Source organism: Hippoglossus hippoglossus, chromosome 15, assembly GCF_009819705.1.
Source record: "Hippoglossus hippoglossus isolate fHipHip1 chromosome 15, fHipHip1.pri, whole genome shotgun sequence".
NCBI lineage: Eukaryota > Metazoa > Chordata > Actinopteri > Pleuronectiformes > Pleuronectidae > Hippoglossus > Hippoglossus hippoglossus.
The window spans coordinates 13,826,117-13,843,154 of NC_047165.1; the positions used below are offsets into that span (position 1 = coordinate 13,826,117).

Here is a 17,038-nt window from a genome sequence, read left to right on the forward strand (position 1 = left end):
AGTCCAATACAGTGAAACAAACTTACTGGTGCATGGTCGTATGCTCTCAAGCAGCAGGATTTGGCAGGATACACCCACATCTTACATAACTCACACTTTGTGCTCAGGTAGATCCCTCCTCTGACCCTGACCTCGCAGAACGGTCCTTGTAAAATACTGATGTGAAGTAGCAAAATCGTGATGCCGCCACAGAAGGATCCTCTAATGGTGACAATAAAGCTCTGCTGGAAGGTTGACCGGGTTGGATCTGGATCTTAGATTCGCTGCGTTGCATTCCTCAATTGACTCAAGCCCATCAACAGAGGGATGTGGAGCGAGAGTCGAGGTTTCGGATCAAGTCAGCAGGATTCATATAGTTAAAGCCGGAGTGCCTCCAATAAATATGTATCACTTTTCCTCTCTCTCTCGCCGGCTCCGTAACTAGCCAGTAAACAAGTGGCTAATGTAAAAAGATTGTTTGGCAAACAGTGGTTGGGATTTACAAGCTGCCCACACAGATGCACTTCTCAGTCACTTGGCAGCAAAGCAGAAGGACACATCCAACCCCACAGACATTTATTGTGTAACCATATTATCGGCGTATACCTTCACCTTCTACAAGGAAAGCATTGTTTATTGTCCTCCACATTGCTTCTAGGTCCCGCTACTACTTATTAATTCATTCGCTTTAGTTTTTTATTTGAGCGCAACAGCATGTAGAACAGAGCCCAAAATATTTTTTAATGGGCTTGCAAAAATATACACATCTGGGGTATTCCATTTAGAAGCAGTGCCTGTGCTGGTGCCATACAGCGTGGCCACTTCCACTGTGCTTACAGGTATGAGTTATTCTGGGAGCAGATGGGCCGAACAGCAGTTGGGGCTCATAATGAACCCGACCCTGCTCATTAATCAAAATGCTTCCTCCTAGTCATTAATATATATATTTTTTAATATGTCCAATGAAAATTGAGTCACGATTAATGAATGAAGGAACGAAACAATAAAAAATAGCATGACGCTTGTTTTCTAGGATATCAAATGCGATCAAATGGTAACACTCACCTGAAACCGAATGAGTTATTGTTATCATGCACCGCCGATTAAACAAACAGCGTCTTCGGCTCATCTGTTTCCTCGCCGGCCCCTCACATGTCTGGCACGCAGTGGTAAGCAAGACCATGAATGTAACGAGCTTCGGGGCACTTTTTAAAGCTGAGCTGATTTGAAGCCTTGTCAGATTTAATCAGGGCTCCGGTCGTCTCCTGTCTTGATTATGAGGAGCACCACTTAACATGGAATAGTCAGTCGGCACGCTTCTGATGGGATATCTGTCTCTGAGATCTGCAACCAGATTATGCGCTTTTGAGAAAAACCCCACTGACATACTGGAGCTGTCATTTCAGCGTCTCCCCCCAGAGTGACTCGACAAAAGTTACCCTGCCTGACTCACCGGCTGCCGAATTAAAGCAGCGCGGGCCGATTTATTCTTCGGGGGGCCAACGTGCAGTAATTGTTTTTATTGAAAAATAAAAGCTGATCTCATCAGTATTCTCAGATTAACCCTCAATCCGATGGGAGTGTGATGTGACAGAGGCATCGTGTTGAGATGAAAACAAATAGAGGCTTAGCAGCTTACTCAGCAGTTTAGCACCTTTCAGCTCTTTGTTTTGGTTTTTACAGCTTTGCTCTGTTGGTTCAATCATCAACCTGTGTTCAGTGGAAAGAGCAGCTTGCAGTGATGGTGTTCTCTCTGATTTACCTGCAACCTGCCCAGCACCTGACAAAGTTAGCAACTGAAGCATATAGACACTGTTGGGGGGGGGGGGTTAGGGTTAGGGTTAGGGTTAGGCTAAAAGAGTCAATGTCAATAGTATGTGGCCGAAAACATGACTCCAAATAAGTTCACCTGTCAACTTTGTGTCAGTATTAAGTATTCTGTTTACAGTCTGTTGCTTTATTAATATGAATATTAATAATAATCATAATGATAATAAATTGTTTTCATGTAGTGAAAGACACTTTTCATAGGTTTGAAACTGAGAAAGCAAATAGTTTTGTTCTTTGCGAGCAAGAATATATCAGAATCAAAGGCTCAATTTTGTATTTTTTATTTCTAAAGTTTATGTTCAAGAAAAGTCATTTAAGGTTAGAAAGCTGCTTTGGTCTTGTCGAACTCCAGGTTGCTGTGTAGGAAACTTCCAGGCCAGTGACTTTATTGCCGCTGCTGCTTTGAATGTGTCTCTCCCGTAGAAATAATATTTGAGTTGTGCTGGATCAGACATACTGTAGAACCACAATGTTTGAGGCCAACATGAGGAGAAAACGTCACCCCCGTGTGGGTTTAATTGCCACGCTGCCTGGCTCTGCCTCACTTGTTTTCTGTTTCTCCTTCAACTCTTGTAAGAAGTGCATATAATTGGCTCCACTGTTTGTTGATTCACAGTTGCTCATCATCTAATAGAAATCATCTCTTTGCTGTGGAGGTGTCCTCTGGGAGCGGGGAGTCAGTGAGTCACCTTTACCGGTATGCGCTCCTTGCTTTGTCCTCTGTCGTTGTTCATCTCGGTTTATGGAGTGAAGACAAACAAAGAGAGGCAGACATTGTTGTTTTCTTTGTTTTTTCGCCGTGGAGGTACAGGAGAATTAGGGAGTCTGGGATGTTTCTGTAAAAGTGTTCACGCTACAATGACTAAAAATACCTGAGGTGAGAAGGGGGTCGAGGTGGCCGAGGTCCACCGTGTGTCAGCCTGTCCTTACAGAGAAGTTAATATACAGATCATCAGATATGTGTTAGCCTTAATGTCATCATATGAATAAGCTCCAGAAGATGCAGTTCTCCTGGGCACCTGAACCTTTTGATACATCAGAAGAATAAAAAACACATTTAATTTTAAATCTCTATGTATCAGCACAGATGGCTTATCAAAGCATATCCTTATAATAACAAAGAGCTTGAAAATCCTCGATTTAAACGAAATGCACTTAATCATTCCCATCACATTCGCAAATTCAGTGTCTCCACATGTTTTCCGACAGTATAGTAGAACATTTGAAATAAAAAGTATTGAGGTTTTCCAAGAATGAAACAAAGAATTAATTATGCTTTTTTCTTTTAACTCTTTGTCTCAAGCAACCAAGACAAAGTAATTAAAGGTTCAACTTTGAAACAGGTGAAATCAACATGCAGCTCATTTCCAAACTCTTGGTAAACAACAGCTTGAATCCTCTGGCGCGGTGCAGCACAATAATATATGCATTGTTTGGAGCCTTGAGAGTGTTACATGCATATCGAAGTAAAGTAGGCAGGAGTCTTAAAACAGGAGTTCACTCCAGGTTGGTGGTGGAGGCATGTTCATGTAGGACACGAAGTACAAGTATGCATTTTCTGACTTTAGTGTCTTGCTCGCTGGTTCAACAACACTCCACCACCACCGCGGCCACTTTGTTGTTTGGAGTTTTATTGTCCTCCACCCAAGCACCCACTCTGTGAAACACTTGTTGCCTCAGCCTCCTCCTCCCACTCTTAAATCAGAAGAGTAGCGAAGAGTAAGCCAGTGCTATACTTCAGATACAGTGCGTTTCATGTGATTCTGCCCAGCGAGCCGATTTTTCCAATGAGCCATGGTCCTATTAGACGAGAGGTGGGGTACACCCTGGACAGGTCGCTAGCATAAAGCAGGGCCGACATACAGAGACATATGAACCATTAACACTCATATCCGTACCTACAGACAATTTAGAGGCCCCAATTAATCTTACTCCAATCTGAGGGGAAGATCAAGGGCCAGGGTCAGGGCCAGGGCCAGGGCCAGGGGGCACCGGCCCCAGCTGAAATCTGTTTGGCATATACAAAAATACAAAATATATAAATATATATATCTGTGGCTTTGGTCAAGCTAACAATCAACAAGGAATGACTTCAATGTGCATCTTACTGAATCGGGAATCGTGCAGGGACATATAATTGCCCCCTGTAAACTGTGGCCCCTTTATGGCCCCCGATTTGGAAAAATCCTAGATTTCGTTCTGCATGTCTTTGGACAGAGGAAACCGAGTTCCTCTTTGCTAACAAGCTGGGTTCCAAATCCCAGCTTGTTGACAAAATCAACAAGCTGGGATTCAAACCTTCTTGTTGTAACTTGACACTGTTACCCTGCACCACCGTGCCGCTTGAGCTAATATAATAATAATAATAATAATAATAATAATAATAATAATAATAATAATAATAATAATAATAATAATAACTTTGTTTGTATAGCACTTTTCAATACAAGTAACAATATATTAAAAGTCACATTGTAAACACTCTCAGGCAACCAATAACTTAACTGGTAGGAATAATCTGGGACCGCTAAGGACAATATTTCATTCACCGTGTCAATATTTGTTTAATCCAATTCTAAAATCTGAAATCCCCTTTTCATTCCACTGGCCTGCCATGACATTATGAACTTGGTGGCAATTAGGTTTCCTGTTCATAATATCTGTCAGAGCGCCGGGGCTCAGCCCAGACTTTTAATCAGGTAAAATACAAAATTTAAAGTTTAAATGTCCTGCCCTGACCTTAAAACTGTCTTTATAGAAATAGCTAGAAGTACACCCCCTCGCCGCCTAATCTTACCCTCATGTCTATCAACTCAGCAACGGTTTTAATGTGGTCCTTTCCTCTGTTCCTCTGTTTCCATGGATACTGACACAGTGAGCTCAGCATCTCCCGGCATTTGCCTTTCTAAAGGGCAGTCTGAACTCTAGGTCTCAACCTTATTTATTTAGTTATATTGTCTGGACTGCCTACGTCCGACCGCTGCCATCACAACATCCTCCTCGTGTACCTTTCTCTCTTCTCAAATGTAACTTTTTGTTTTGTTTGAGGACTAATGAGAGCGGATGGTATAGGCAGCCAAATGAGCCGTGAAGCATAATGGCTGCATATGACCTGTTTCCAGGAAACAAGGCAGGCTCTATTTTCAGCACCTTGAACAGTACATGAGCAACAGCTACACTAGAATAAGCTTTGGATGTGAGCCTACATACAAGCAGTACAGCGACTGTATATGACAGAATCAACATGGTTTCTCCTTGTCTTATTCCCTAGATTTCATTTGGCATTTGTCTTCAACACTCAAAAGCACCTTTGTGGCTCTGGCCAGAGACTCTCTGTATCCTCTTTAACAGCTACGTCTCAATCCAGAGGATGTGGTCTACGTGGCCCACGAAGGAGGCGTTGTTCGTGGGCCTGGCAGACCACGAAACAGAAAGGAGACAGTCTGGTCTGCAGAGGTTTCTCCGTGATCAACGTTACCAGCTTGTCCCTCCCTCACTGCTGTGTCCTAGCCACAGAGCTGAAGTTGGACAGGACGAGAAAGTTTGAATGCCCCTTTGTTTTTTAACCGTTAGCTGTTCCGTTGAGTAAAAGCGTGATATTCAAGCATTGGACGTCTCGTTACTTGCCGGCGTCACTGCCTCTAAAAAAACAGTTTGTTACCGAAGCGCAGTGAATCCTGGGATCGGTTGGCCCCGAGAAGAATCCACCCGTCTAGTCATGCTGCTGTGACGCAACTGGTTCTTTAAATGCAGCCTCCAAAGGATGTGAGCCCTGAATTGAGACACAGCTTTGTTCACTGACTCTCCTCCATGTTCGGCTCGGCTGTTTTGTTGGCTTCATGCAAATTTCCTGCCTGCATCCATGCGGTGTGGAAAAACGAAGCAGCGTCCAAATGATGGAAACAGTTAAAGAGTCTGATTTGTGAGAAGACGTCGGTCGTCAGATTGCAACGCCCCAGCTGTTTGCGAACGTACAAGAAAGACACATTTAGGAGATATTGCACTTAGCCTTGAAATGGAAAAGAAAAATGCATTTCCTCACTGCAAGAATAAGTGTGTGTTTTCCACAAAAGCATCTGTACGCACCTGTAATTACCACATGAGCAGGTGGCTGCGTGTCATGGGAACTTCACACACTTTGATTTGATGTGTTGCTCCGACACTTTCATCTTTGCAGGATTGGCAGCTCAGTTTCTTCTCTAAAGCTGAGCGTTTCTTTCCTGTCAGCCATGCAATGTGTGCAGTGCTTCAATAGATATAGTTTTCCAAAACTATGTTATATAAGCACGTAATCAGAAAAAATGCATAAAACTTGAATGAGGTTGCGATGATTTTCTCTACCTTTCCTTTTTCAAATCTGCTGATAAAATGCTGTGTCATTGCAGGCATTAGGCCATAAAGATTTTGGCAGGTGCATTTTAAGAGGCCGGGCATTTTAAACAGTGATTTATCAGAAAACGTGAAACAAAGCTGGCTTATATACTTCAATAATATGGCTGTAATCTTTTATGTCACCACAACTGCAGAGGATGGTTTACAATTGGTCAGTAGTTAAGTCAAAGTATAAGTGCGACACTGTTAATCTGACACTGCAGCTTTTTATAATGCCACCCATGCACTATAGATTTAATAATCCTCTTAGTGTTAGCAAAGCAGTGTTATTGTTTCTATTGTCTTCTTACTTTACACCGATTTTCATTGAAGTTGGTCGTATTAAGCAACCAACCTGTCATTTGCATTTAAGTAACAACAGTGTTGAATTGGATAATAACAGGCACATTTTCTACCTGAATCCACATGCACAGGAGGGTGATAAACATCCTCCCTTGGTTTTCCTACTTCCCGAGGTGTGAGGTAATGCAGGATTATTGTTCCACGTGAACCCTGTGAACACTCCAGGGGATGATGGGTTTAGTGTGGTTCTCTCAGTGGGGATGTAAAGTGTACAGGGAGCTCTCACAGTATGCTGCGGACGCCCCGGGACACGATACACTTCAATCTTCCTCCTCATTGTACGGTGTCACTCAGATTACCACAGCTTCACACTGCAAACAAATCTGAAGTGAAAAGAGAGAAGGAGCTTAATCCCTTCTCACTCACAAATGTCAGTGTGCGACGACAAAAAAAATTCTGAAGAACACACTTATTATTTCTAATCCTCTTCTAAACAATCCCATTTGGAGAGAAATGGAACAAAGATGGACGCGCTAATGAAGCAGAGGAGCGCTGGTGCATTGTGGAGCCTGAGCGTAATCTGCCGCCTCCCACAACACGTGTGTTCCCGCATCATTCGGTGTTGTGGGTCGTTCCCCTTCTCTCCGTGTAAAACAGTTGACCTTGGCTCACATGCCTCCAGGTGGGATCCCCAGCATACTAATGAGGGCTAGTGCGGAGGAATGCTACGCTGTGGCTTTCTGTGTCAGCGAGCGAGGGCCTGTCTCTGATCTTTACTACCAGCGCCACCTCTTCTGCTGCTGCTGCAGTTCAAAACCAGACGCTTTGTTTCATTCACGGCACGGGGACGCACCCCCGCCGATGTGGTCTAGACGGGTGAACGCCTGTTGGTGCTGCGAGAAAAGTTCAGCCAAATAATGAGATATCAATAGAATTGACGTGTTTCCTGCATTGAGCATCGGAACTCTACATGTGGAATCTGAAGTAGTGTGCATTTGGTTTGGTTATGCAGAGCTACTGTGTCTGAGGTGTATCTTTTGACTAATTCCACAAATGGCTGTCTTTCTGTCTGTATGTGGAACAAATATCTCACGAACCATCAACACGCTATACGTTCTATGTTATAAAATTTGAATAAACAGGCGACCAGCGCTCTGTAGCCACCAGTGGGGGTGGGGCAGTGTGCCTTCAGCCTGCGGACCAAGTTGAACATGTCTTCTTTTACGTCCTCCCATAGTTACATTACCAATGAAAAAAATATCTATAAAATCTTCATTGCAGTTAAACCAGGTAGGATGAAAACAACGTTTTTTTACTCCACTCTGCACCATAGACTATTTATAAAAGGTTCTGCACACAACGTCCAGCACACCATTAATAAAAAGTGACAGTGTATTGTCGAACCGTTTGAGGAGGACTCGCTAATGACGAGGATTAATTCTGAAGTAGCCCCGGAGCATTGACACAGGACCAGAGAACAGCCCATTCCAAACAGGCAGGTTTACAACGGGCACTGCGCTGGTGTCTGTCTTGGTTGCATCCACAGTCGATGAGTGCATATCGTCCTGACCTGTTTTTTTTTCTCCTTGTGTCTCCAGGGCGTCTGCATCATGACAACAGCCTTCCTGCACTTCTTCTTCCTGGCATCGTTCTGCTGGGTCCTCACAGAGGCCTGGCAGTCCTACATGGCAGTGACGGGAAAGGTTCGGACTCGGCTCATCCGCAAGCGCTTTCTGTGCCTGGGCTGGGGTAAGTCGGAGCAGCATGTTTCCCCTAAGCCGCTCCCATTATCTCCCATTATGCCTCACGCTTGTATTCTCTCAAGGTCTTCCGTCAAGGTGTCTTCACAAGTAGTTGTTTTTTTTCCCGGCCCGCCGTTCTCATTCCGTCCTCAGCCAGATCTCCATCCTATCGGGCCCTTTGTTGTGGTACTTTTGAGCTCTCTCTCTCAAGGCCGGGTAAATGGACCGGCCTTGAGGCAATGGTAGGGGGGGGGGGGGGGGGGGGGGGGGGGGGGTTGTGAGACTGGCTGGTGTGGCTCTCCTGTAGCAGGTTGCAATGACCTTATGTCTGATCAAGAGGGTGTGAGTCGAGCATTTACGCTGCAGCAGGAATACATTTCATCTGATAACCCTCAGAAACCGAGCTCGGGAGAATGTAACGTTGACAGAACCATAAAGTCACGGAATTTATGGACCGGAGCTCGGTGCGTGTCGGAGCTGTGGGATTGTGCACAGTCAGAGACGCTTTGGAGGAGCTAATGCTCAGTTGTTCGTAACCTTAACCTGTAAAGAATCCACGTATCACAGAGGAAATGATTGATTATGGTTGGTCTTAGATTATTAAGTTCCTGCCTCCCACGCTGTGATCCCTGCCTGCCTGCACCACACTGCAAAGAAAAGATGAAACAATGACAATTACACATCAGGTGGGAAATACGCACAGATGTCAATAAACACGTTATAAATATCTGCACACATTTGAATTGTTTTCCTCATTTGATAAATGTCAATATGTACGAATCCTCGTCCAAAGGGTTCTTTCTTTCTTTCTTACAGACAACTAGAAATCTCTCCTTTAAAAAAAAAAAATCAATTTGATTATGAAAGAGCCCACACTCATTCTTCCTGTTACCTAGCAACAAACAAGGCTCTCTTAGTCATTGCAGTGCCACTGCCTGCTGCAAAGAAGAAAAAATGGACAAAAGCTGTTCCACAATCACATAGATAGAAGAAACAGATATAACATACATTTTAATGACAAATAAGACGGCCAGCATTTTGTTGCGTGACAATTAAAATGCGTTACATAATATCAACATTATTTTCCCCATGTAACGGAATGGACAAAAGATGATACGAGTCTAATCCCCTGCAGATCTCCTCTTGTGTTCAACGAGGATAGAAGACAAACACACAGCAAACTGATTTCGCTCAGTGGCGTGCAACACACGGTACCTGTTGTCTCTTAATTCAGCCTGTTTGAACTGCAGAGTCTCCGCCAGGCGGTGATTTATGACGTGCTTGTGTACACTCGGCACTCTTTACCTCTTCAGCACTGCGGAGAGGCACTGGATGGCCACGGGGTCTTTGCCTCGTGCCTCCAGGAAACTGATTACATCAATAGCACCTGCCTGCGCCGCTCGGAGAGGAGGCAAGAAAAAAAAAAGCGTTGGTATTCCGAGCACACTGTAGTAAGAACTGAATCCATTACACAGATCTGTAATGAGGAGCAATACAGCAAAAACTAAAAAAGATTCCTTCATAAGAAAAAAGGTGCGGATGGCAGTGAGATTTCTTACAGAGCAGTGATGTGATGACATTTTCTGGACTTGATGCGCCGCTGCCATTTTGTCAATGCAGAGAACACACTGTTCCCCTCTGCTGTTCAGTGGGATGTTATACAGAATGCAATATTTACATGCACGGTGTTGATCATATGCTCTGGGACGACTGTCTCGTGTCATCCTGCGGCTTCTAATGGAGAGAATCTCGTTGCACTTTGTTTAATGACTGGAGGGCACAGAGGCCGACTTCCTCTGCAGATTTATGGATTTAGTCTCTCACTTCTGACAGGCAACGAGAGTGTGCTCCAATAACTATCGATTGTTTTCTTTCTTTTTTTTTTAAGGGTTACCAGCTTTGGTGGTTGCTGTTTCAATGGGATTCACCAAAACAAAAGGCTATGGGACACCCTTATAGTAAGTTTTCAATTTTTTGTATAGATATTTGAATGTATTATTCAGCGCACATGCAGCAGCAGGTTCATGGAAACACGTTAAGAGTGGTGATTGAGTGCGCGTGCGGTGGCTTACTCTCCTAAATAGCGCCATAAACAAAGTCCCATGAACCCAATCAAATTTCAAAATAGCGCAGCAAGACCCCAATTTCGACTGAGTTGTATCCCTGCTGGAGACCAAACGCATAAACACTGCTTAAAATCTCTTTAGCATTTTATTACCCTGTGAAACTTTGGAAATAGAGTTACAGCATATGGCACATCTCCCCTGACAGTCAAGGGAAATGCAATTGTATGCCGGTGTGCGCCATTAACTTGGATGTTAATGCCTTGGTGGGAGTTAACTGTTTTTCCCTGCTTCGCCTGCAGCTGTTGGCTGTCTTTGGAGGGTGGGCTCCTCTACGCCTTTGTTGGACCTGCAGCTGCTGTTGTTCTGGTAGGTTTCAGTCTACACACGTCCAGTTGTTATACTTTTATATGCCGGGGATACAAGGGAAATGTAGGTTTACAACAGAAAAAAAAACCACACCTCCGCAAAAGCCCAACAGTGCCCTTATTAAAAACACATTCAAATTCACAAGATACAGATTTTTATCTGGATATTAGTCGTCTAAGCATGCCGGATATTTTTCATCCACAAAAATGTTGAAAAACAGGGACAGTATGTTTAAGAAAGGGGAAAAAAACTCCTGGATCTGCCCCCTTATTCGGATCCGCATCAAAAGGTGTTGAGTTCTGCTAAAGCTCCACCCCTCTACTCAATTTCATGGAAATCGGTTGTGTAGTTTTTGTGTTATCCTGCTTAACAATAATCATGTTTAAGCAGCAACAGGAGAATTTCATCTTGATTCACAACATTTTTCTATTCTTATTATTAATGATAAACTCCAATGTTTTGCTTCTTGTTTTCAAACGACAAGATGCTAACAGACAACAGAGTCGTTTTAAGGATGGTAAAGTATCAATGTGATACAGCTGCCGTGTGTTATCACCCTATGGAGGAACACTCTGGTTAGAAAGTAAAAGTAATGATCATATCCCATCAGGCAACAGGCTCAAGCTGTGAGGTGATCAATTATTAACGCGTCAGATTTTAGCAAAATCTCATATACTGGAGTCTTTATAATCATCCTGTCTTTACATTGTTGTAAAGAGAAAATTACACAAAAGAATGAAACTGAGAGAGGGATTTTTTTTCACTGTGGAAAACTGTGGGAACTTTAGTTTAGCATCAGATACACAGCAACGTGATCTGTGATTTGGGATGAACCTCAGAGGAACACAAGCAGAAAGAAGAGCAGAAAGAAAATCCTCCGCAGTGAGACCGAGCACCGAACTGAGTTGATACTGTGACATCATAATCAAATGTGCCGCCCAAACAAAGCGTGTCGAACAAAACTTCCCCGAATGTATTTGTATGAATAGTTAATGAACTCTTTGTCTCAAGCCGGAGGGATTTTGAAATGGCCTCTCATGTTTTAGAGAATCTGCTGTGAATCTCCCTCGGTTTTTACATGAGTGCGTTGCACTGCTAATAATAGGGGAAGGTGCCTTTGAGAAGACGAGTGCTTCTTGTCAGGGAGATCTTTCCTCTTAAGGCTGTTGTGCTGGGCTGAGTGGGCAGGGCATGCCTCATCCACTGGCTGAAATGTCACAGAGATGAGCAAACAATAGAAGCTGGAGGTCAAAGCTCAGCGCAGATGGAAAATCTGAGAGAGAGAGAGAGGGAGAGGAAAAAAAAGAAACGCCCGCGGGATCGTGACATAAATCATCGACTACCTACGGAGGATGTCAAGCAGGGAAATTAAAAGAAATATCCCGCATTGATTTTGAAATGATCTTGTTGCCGTTGATTTATTGAAAAGTTAATATTCCCGTTCGCCTCCCCCATCGAACAGGTCAACATGGTGATCGGAATCCTGGTGTTTAACAAACTCGTGTCCAGGGACGGCATCCTGGACAAGAAGCTGAAGCACCGTGCAGGGTATGACAGCACGTCCTTGTTAGTACCCTCCGCTTTTCTCTTTTTTATTCTCAAAAATCATGCAAAAATACACATCACATGCTTTGAATTTGTCTTGTATACATAATGGAGCTTGAGACCCTGTTTTCTGTGCTGCTGCAAGGAAATTAGAAGTATAAACATAAAGAGGTCAGATGTCTCTCGGGAGCAACACGGCTCTGTAGTTTCTCTGGCAGAATCAGTCCAAGATCTCACGAAAAATCATCACGACGCACACACTTTGGCGGCCTCCGCTTGTTGCTAATATGACGGGGTGGGTTTTAAAGTCGGGGTAGTGGCCGTGAGCGTTGTGTGTCATGCTGTTGTCTCTATGTCCCACAGACAGATGAGTGAGCCGCATACAGGATTAACTCTCAAGTGTGCCAAATGTGGCGTTGTATCAACAACTGCTTTATCAGCAACTACAGCTAGCAATGCAATGTAAGTGCCTGTCAGTGTCTCTGAATCAATAAGACGATGCTACAGGGAGTCTCTGCATGTACAACGTGTCCACCTCCACCATTTTAGAGCCCGCTCGCAGTCCGCTGCGTCGTTAGCTGATGTTCCACTTGCATCCACAGGAGATTTGATGTACAGTGCAGGGACATCTGCTATTGTAAACACGCAGTGCTTGTTTTAAAAGTAAATTTAGCACATTATTACCCGCATGCACATTAAAGCCCTTCTGTTGCTATGGAGTATAAAAGGCTGTGATGCAGATTGCACTCGGGGTCCAGACATCATCGCGTCTTCACTGTTGTTTTCCTCTACACAATCCTTCCTCCCCTATTCGCAGGGCGTCCCTGTGGAGCTCCTGTGTCGTCCTACCTCTGCTGGCGTTGACCTGGATGTCCGCGGTGCTCGCCATGACGGACAAGCGCTCCATCCTCTTTCAGATCCTCTTCGCCGTCTTCGACTCGCTGCAGGGTTTCGTCATCGTGATGGTGCACTGTGTCCTACGGAGAGAGGTAGAGGAGGTTTTCCAGTCATCCGTCCTTCCCCCGTGGTCTTTTATGGAAAATGTTGCAGGGACGAGATTTGCTAAAGTCACAAACTACTCCCTAAACACATCAAGTAGTACTTTTTCAATCAGAATACTGTATCTTTCGAGATCCGGCAAGACCCCAAAACTGTTTGTGCTATGCAGTATTGTGGACATGATGAAGAACTGACTCCCCCTGTCTTTAGGTCCAAGATGCTTTCCGATGTCGGCTGAGAAACTGCCAAGACCCGATCAGCGGTGACGCAACAGGAACCTTCCCTAATGGACATGCTCAGATAATGGTAGGCACAGTTACCCCCTATTATCTGTAACTGGATCCTCTATAATTTAAATAGACCCTAATGTTCCTGCACAGTGGTGTAGGGGTTTAGCAAGAAGTTTCAAATCTCCTCTTGGCCGTGGTCTTTCTTTGTGGAGTTTGCATGTTCTCCTTGTGTCTGCTTGAGTTTTCCTCCGGTACACAGAGTTACTCGGGTCATGCAGATTGGCGTTATGTTCATTTGAGGCTCTACATTGTCCAATAGGTGTGATCGTGAGTGTAAATAGTTGTTGGTCTCTGTATGTTGGTCCTGTGATACACTGGCGACCTGTTCAGGGTGTACCCAGCTTCTCGTCCTCTGTCAGCTGGGGTTGGCTCCAGCTCCTGTGATAGATAGATGGATGGACGGATAATGTTCCCTGGTTATTTATAATACACATGTACAACCGTTTGACCTTAACTTTACTTGTGTTCGATATGCAATGTCTGAAAATGTCTGCATTACTCAGTTCAATAAGTACCCTTGTTTCCCATCGGTTTATAATCTTCACACAACGCCTTTGCAAAGCTGCAATTACATGCAGGGTGGATGCTTGGCCCTCTGATAAATGGCATTTAGTTTCCTTTGGTGGTTGTTGTACAGGCCCCGAGACCAATCCTTTATACCTCTGTGATTGAACCCAGCGTCCATGTTTGCCCGTGCGTCGTCCCTCTCATTCCCTCTCTCGGGGTAATGGCACAAGCGCTCCCCCGCCTGACCTTTGAAATGGGACACTGGTTCTCTTCATCTGGCATGACAACGCCACTGGCACACCACAGCAATGATCTGCGATTAGTATTCTAATGCCCCTCGGAGTGAGATAGTTTTCATGATAACAGAATGGTGTCACCCCCCTGCCGCCCCCCCCCCGCTTCAATACGGTCATTAGCAACAAGCACAAAACGCTTCCCAGCTGCTGCATCTTCACTTTTCCCCCCATTGATGTTTTGTTGATATATTGTTAGGAAGAGCAAGAGGAGAAGAAATGACTGCTTTGCATTTTTCTAAAGCACTGAGAAATAATGATATGAATATGTGCTATTGATCCTCGTCTTGCAGCTCTGGGTTTGTATATATATACTGTAAAAAACGTTTTATTTTCAGCAACACTGACCATTTGATTGTCTTTTTCTCTACAGACGGACTTTGAGAAGGATGTGGACATCGCCTGCCGATCAGGTAAACAGATGCTGTCTTATTATTCTTATTCTTATTATCATGAACAAGTGGCTCCTTTGCTTTGCATGTGAAGGGAAAAAAAAAACCCACCAAAAAGAGGTTAGACAGTAAAAAATAGCTTCGCTTACGTAACCACCAACAATCCCCACAGGAGTCTTTTCACAGTTACTCAAACACTGACTTGAATCTGAGAACAAAACAGTATAAAGGAAGCTGCTGGATGTTCACTTCATGTGTCGGCTTTACCGCAATAAATGGCCGCAATAGATTTAAACAACATCAGCTCCTCGCGTCATCTGGCAGGCGTACGCATAATTATGTTTTTCATTAACATGTCGACGCCGACATAGAAAATGTGCGTAGGTGTTATGTGTCTGGTTTTTTGGGAAGGATTGTCTTCGTCTGATGCTGAGCGGAAGGGAAACGTTTCTTCCTGATTCCTTCATCTTGTTGTTGTGTACTCGTCCCATAAATATGATTTCTTTCAACAAGATCCGTGGATGATCCCCTTTGAAATTGGTGATCTCTATCTGGCAATGTGAAAGAAAGTGACAAACTGTTCCTGGATCTGCCCCCTGATCTGGAGCAGCAACAACATTTAATGGCTTGGGTCATTCCCCATGCCTCCATGAAATTTCATAGCCATCGGTTTTTGCGTAATCCTATTAACTAACAAACAAACAAAAGCAGACAAAATCAGAATCCTGCACTTAACTAATGGTGTCAACTTGCTCTTGTCGTGCTCCGACCCCTCCCAAACCATCTAAAACCAACATTAACCAACATCCTTAATGGTTCTGCAGGGAACAACGGAGCTGACCAATTATTCACAGCACAAAAAAAAACGCAGACTCCTCTAACCCACGTTCCTTCGTGCAGGACGTTCCCCCGACACAAAGAGACAGGTGTCATTTATAAATCATGAGCAGATTTAGGCTGAAGTCAGAGCGGCAGCCAGAGAGAAATGCACTTCACTGATAAGTTCCTGGGCTGAACAGAGGTTGTTTACAAAAAGGGATTATTTTGGGCAGCAGACACAAGGACCTGCAGTGTCACCCTGCAGAATCAAAAGTGCAAACTTGGATCGGACTATTTCTTCAGTGTGAATACCACCAGACTCTGAGTGTTTCTACACTGAGCTTAATATGAGACTCAAACAAAAAAAAAAAGGGCTCGAGGTAATAGATCTTATTTGTCGTCTCCTTGCAGGCCTTTTGTGAACAGACAGTATAATTCCCACTGATTCATGAGGCAAATGGTAAAATGCACGGAGGCGAGGACAGGATGTTCTTAACTAGAGGGTATTTATGAATATGGGGATTACAAGGTCATCACCAATCACTAAATTAGGATTAGCCACATCCTGAATAGCAGTGAGAATGATTCAGCACTTTCTCACAGTCCCATCCTCCAGAGATACCTGTGTCTGTTGTTGTGCTCCTTTGTATAGACGTAATGTCAAACTCTGCATATCCACAGTTATTCGCTCTGTCATCACCATCTTCCCTCAGCAGAAATAAATCCTCTGGGAATTGGCTCGTATTGATTCGGATTCTCTTGTTCTTTGGGTCATATGCTGGATAATCTCAGACAAACGGTGACATTACTTTCATTACTGCGGAATTCCCACTAATCCTTGTATCACTCTGCCCCGCAGCACTCCACAAAGACATGGGCTCTTGTCGCGCAGCCACCATTACAGGCACCCTCTCCCGCATTTCCCTCAATGATGAAGAGGATGAGAAGGTCCCCGAGGGCCTCAACTACTCCACGTTGCCTGGCAACATCATCTCCAAAGTGATTATCCAGCAGCCCTCGGCTCTGCACATGCCAATGGGAGTGGGTGATCTGAAGGAGCAGTGCATGGCCGACAGCAGCGGCGACATGCGCCGCACCGTTTACCTGTGCACCGACGACGCCATGCGGCAGAGCGACCAGGACATGGGCGGCCACGACATGGAGGGCCACCCGATGCAGGGTCAGATGATGGAGACGGACTACATAGTCATGCCCCGCGCCTCTGCGGCGTCGGGTAACATGCCCACTCTCCTTAAGGACGACACCAAGATGAACATCACTATGGATACGCTGTCGCACGAGAGGCTGATGCATTACAAGATGAGCCCCGATTTCAATATTAGCCCGTCAGGCATGGACCACATGAATGTGAACCTGGAGCAGCAGTATCCTAGCGCTCCGGAGCAGATGCAAAACCTGCCCTTTGAACCTCGCACGGCGGTTAAGAACTTCCTCGCAGAGATGGAGGAATCCGCGGGGCTTTCTAGGAGTGAGACAGGGTCGACAATATCTATGAGCTCCTTAGAGGTACATATG

At 44.5% G+C, this 17,038-nt stretch overlaps 1 protein-coding gene across 14 annotated transcripts in view; it reads left to right on the forward strand.

Annotated features, from left to right (window-relative positions):
* adgrb3 (adhesion G protein-coupled receptor B3) overlaps nt 1-17,038 on the forward strand; it is a 123,098-nt gene that overhangs the window by 102,531 nt on the left and 3,529 nt on the right. For 9 of the 14 annotated variants that reach the window (XM_034608015.1, XM_034608010.1, XM_034608008.1 and 6 more), the window contains 9 exons: nt 8,082-8,232; nt 10,114-10,183; nt 10,591-10,657; nt 12,120-12,223; nt 12,566-12,664; nt 13,020-13,191; nt 13,412-13,507; nt 14,665-14,704; nt 16,362-17,029. In XM_034608015.1, the coding sequence (XP_034463906.1) occupies nt 8,082-8,232; nt 10,114-10,183; nt 10,591-10,657; nt 12,120-12,223; nt 12,566-12,664; nt 13,020-13,191; nt 13,412-13,507; nt 14,665-14,704; nt 16,362-17,029 (1,467 nt within the window). The remainder of the gene's footprint in view (nt 1-8,081; nt 8,233-10,113; nt 10,184-10,590; nt 10,658-12,119; nt 12,224-12,565; nt 12,665-13,019; nt 13,192-13,411; nt 13,508-14,664; nt 14,705-16,361; nt 17,030-17,038) is intronic. The other 5 variants (XM_034608018.1, XM_034608012.1, XM_034608013.1 and 2 more) reach the window with 3 other exon arrangements.